This window comes from Falco naumanni, chromosome 4 (assembly GCF_017639655.2).
Source record: "Falco naumanni isolate bFalNau1 chromosome 4, bFalNau1.pat, whole genome shotgun sequence".
NCBI classification, from domain to species: Eukaryota; Metazoa; Chordata; class Aves; order Falconiformes; family Falconidae; genus Falco; species Falco naumanni.
In genome coordinates, this window is record NC_054057.1 from 53,576,686 (window position 1) to 53,580,304 (window position 3,619).

The following is a 3,619-nucleotide window of genomic DNA, read 5'->3' on the forward strand; positions in this document are numbered from 1 at the left end:
TTCTGTATCGTTTACTTACGTTTGTTTTTTTTCCTGTTCAAATTAAATTCTCAACGTATATCCCCAAAGCCAGCCACACACACACACATCCCCCAAAAAACAAGGAGAGAAAAAAAAAAAAAAAAGAAAGAAAGAAAAAAAAAAGAAAAGGAAAAGGGGAGGGGTGGGGGAAAAAAAGGTAAAACTCATAGAACAAATAGGAGAACTATTTATTCGGTTCACAGTTGTGTGAAATGCAGCAATAAAAATCTTTGGACTTCAGCAAAAGTTGTTTTTAATATTTTTTTTTGAATTTCAAAAAACAGCGTCCAATGTCCATTAAAACAGCGCTTAAGTCTATAAAAATGTAACTTAAGCATTAAAAAAAATCATAAAGATAGCGTCTAAAATCTCCATACAACCGAAAAAAAAAACCAACCAACCAACCAGCCCAAATCCCCGAAACCAAAACCAAACAAAAAAAAAATCAAAAAAATATTTTATAATCAGATATCTTGGATTTTTACACCACCTTACCTGTAAATTATATATACATAGAATATTGCAGAATTATATCTAATACACAATATTTTCACTATTAATGCTGGTATAATCTTTATACACTGGCCCTTGCGTTTCTTTTTATTTTTTTTTAATTAAATTATTGCATTGTATAAACTTTGACTGCAAACGGCCCCCCCCCTCCCCCTGCCTCCCCCCCTCCCTCCCTCGCCCCCCCCCCCCTCCCCCCTTGGCTATTCACTGTCCGACTTGCCGTCTTTCGCCGTGGTGGAGTGGTTGTAGAGCCCCTGGGCCATGAGGTGCACTGCCAGGGAGTTCTTGCTGCCCGTCGCCTTCTTGATTTTGGCTCGTTTATTCTGGAACCAAATTTTAATCTGGGACTCGTTAAGCCCGAGCTCTTGGGCCAGGCTCTGCCGCCGCTGCTCCGTCAGGTACCGGTTCGTCTGGAACTCGGCCTTGAGTCTCTGCAGCTGCTCGGCGGTGAAGGCGGTGCGCGGCCGCTTGTCCTCCTTGTTGGGGTTCTTCTTCTTTGGTTTGCGGGAGCGGGGACCTACGGCCGGGAGAGAGGAGGAGCACCGACACCGCCACGCTCCGCTGCGGGCGGCCCCCGCGCCAGGCGCGGTCCCGCGGAGGGAGGGTGGTCCTGCGCTCCGAGCCCCCCCCCCCCCCCCCCCCCAACCGCCCCAAGGAAAACCAGCCCCGCTTTGTGCCGGGCGGGCGGCGGAGCGACAGCCGCAGCCCCCGCGGCCGCTCCGCGCTGCCTCCGCACCCCTCGCACCCCCGCCACCAGCGCCTGCACCGCCCTTGGCATCCCGGGGATGCCCGGCCAGCAAAGCCTGAGCCGCAGGCAGCGGCTCGGAGCTACGTTGCATTCCCTGAGCGGGTTTTTTTTTTCAAGGAAACCTCTTTTTTTTTTTTTTTTTTTTTTTTTTTTTTAAGAAACCTCTCTACTTTTCTTCTTCATTTCTTTCTTTTTTTTTTTTTTTTTTGGTGGGTCGCGATAAAGAAAGAAAAAAAAAAAGGAAATCAGCCGCCTGTTTACATTGCGAGGAGAAATCCGCCGCTTTGCTGCAGTGCCCATATGGCGCTGCACGGCCCGATCCGAATCGCCGGGATTATTCTCGGGAATATTATTCTCGGCAGCACAAGGAGCCTTTTCTGCCCGGGCCGAGCCATTGTGAGGATGTATGTTAATTAAATATTAACAAAGGAGAGCACTGGAGAACAATGGAGTAAATTCCAATTCAACCCTGAATATTACCTCTGAGTAAGAGTTTGTTTTCAGACATTACGAACTAATTTTCAACTCCTTTTACAATCCCTCCTTCAGCTGGCCGGCTCTCCGGGTGAAAATCCTAGCTCGCTGCTTTTGTAAGAGAAAAACCCATATTTATTTATTTTTTTTTTCCCTGGGAGCAGATCTCCTGCGTGGTGCTTTCCATGTCTTCCCCCCAATGGTTTCTACTTCTTTTTAACGAGGGTTTTACCAATCTACCCTGCTCTCCCCGCGGTAGCAGAAGGACATTTTACCCCTCCAGCTTTTCTTTTTTTATTTTTTTTGTCAGTGTTTTTATGGGTAATTTCAGGAGGTTCTGCCCAAGCCCTTGCCAAGAGACGGACCCTGCCAAAGAAGTTCCCCGGCCCCTGGAAATGTCCCCCGGCCCCTACAGAGCTGACCCGCAGCACATGGAGGGGGGGGGGGGGAAATTAAAAGAAAGAAACGAAACGGTGGCCGCTCCGAGGCCTCTTTTAGGGAAATAAACGATCGCGGATTGTTTTTGGCTGAAAGAAAACCCAAGGCAAGGCAAGGCGAGGCCTGTGGAAACCCACCCTCCCCTTCCCAAAACACAGCGCGGGGCTGTTTTCCCGGCGGGGAGGAAGAAGGGCAGCTCGCCGGGAGGCTGAGCTAGGAGCCCGGAGCCGGATTTCCCCCCTCTCTCTTTGATAAAACCCGGCAGTTGGTGGGAAATGCCCCGAGCCGGGCGGCCCCAGCTCCTCGGCGGCGGCGGGGAGGGAGAGACCCCCCGCTCCCCCCTCGTCCCTCCGGCTCCGCGCATCCCCGGACACCCCTTCATCTCCCCGCATTTTCGGGCGATTTTAACCACCATCACCACACATACACGCCCATCCCGAGAAAAAAAAAAAAAAAAAAAAAAAAAGAGAAAGAAAGAAAACCAGAAGAAGGAGCGGGAAAGGAGGAGCAGGGTGTTTCCCCTGCCGCCCTGCCAGCCCCGCGGCGGGCGGAGGCGAGCTGGGGAGCCCGGGGAGGGGGCGCGGCGGCGGGGAGCGGGGCGGCCCGGCAGGGCAGCGCTTACCTGAGGAGGGCCGGTCCGAGTACCGGGTGCAGTAAACCCAGGCGGGCCAGAGCATGGGCTGGTTCCCGGCGTTGGAGCTGGCCTGGGAGCTATCCGAGTCCGAGCTCACCGACAGGTCGCCGCCGCTCAGCCCCCGCGCTTTCAGGGCCGCCTCCAGCGCCGCGGGGTCCCCCCCCCTTCTTGGCGGCGCCGTGCAGGGCCAGCCCGGCGGGGCCGCCCTCCCCCCGGCCCGGCGAGCCCGCCCCGCCGCCGGGTAGCGGAGCCCCGGGGGTCGGCGCCGCGGCGGGGCTGCGGCGGCTCTCTGCTCCGGGCCGCCGGGGCTCGCCGCCGGGGCCGCCCGCCTCCTTCCTCCGCCCGAACTCGGGCCGCAAGATGTTGTCGATGAAGAAGTTGGTGATGCGGTGCGGGTGCGGGTGGGGGTGCGGCGGGTCACCGGGAGGAAGCAGCAGCCCCCGCCGCCCGCCGCCGCCGCCGGGCTCTGCGTCGCCGCCGGACTCCTGCGGCTCGGCCGCCTCCTCCCGGGGGCTCCGGCCGCCCTCCTCCATGCTGCGCGGCCGGCCCCGCCGACGGCTCCGCTGCCCGCCCCGCTGCCGGTCGGGCGGCTGCCTAGCGCTTTTTGTTGTTGCTGTTGCAGTCGGTTGTCCTTTATTTTAATTTTTTAATATATATATTTTATATATATATATTTATATACACACACGTACAGGTGTCTATTTGCTTTCGTTTCTCCTGGCCGCGCCCGGCGTTCAAAATCCAGAGTTTGAAAAAAAAAATAAAATTAAAAGCAATTAAAAAAAATAAAG

At 54.8% G+C, this 3,619-nt stretch overlaps 1 protein-coding gene across 1 annotated transcript; it reads right to left on the reverse strand.

Annotated features, from left to right (window-relative positions):
• Positions 1–734: 734 nt before the first annotated feature.
• On the reverse strand, positions 735–3,361 carry EN2 (engrailed homeobox 2). The gene is given in 3 exon segments (XM_040593688.1): positions 735–1,051; positions 2,817–2,991; positions 2,993–3,361. Coding segments are annotated over 3 exon segments (861 nt in total).
• Between the last annotated feature and the right edge of the window lie 258 nt (positions 3,362–3,619).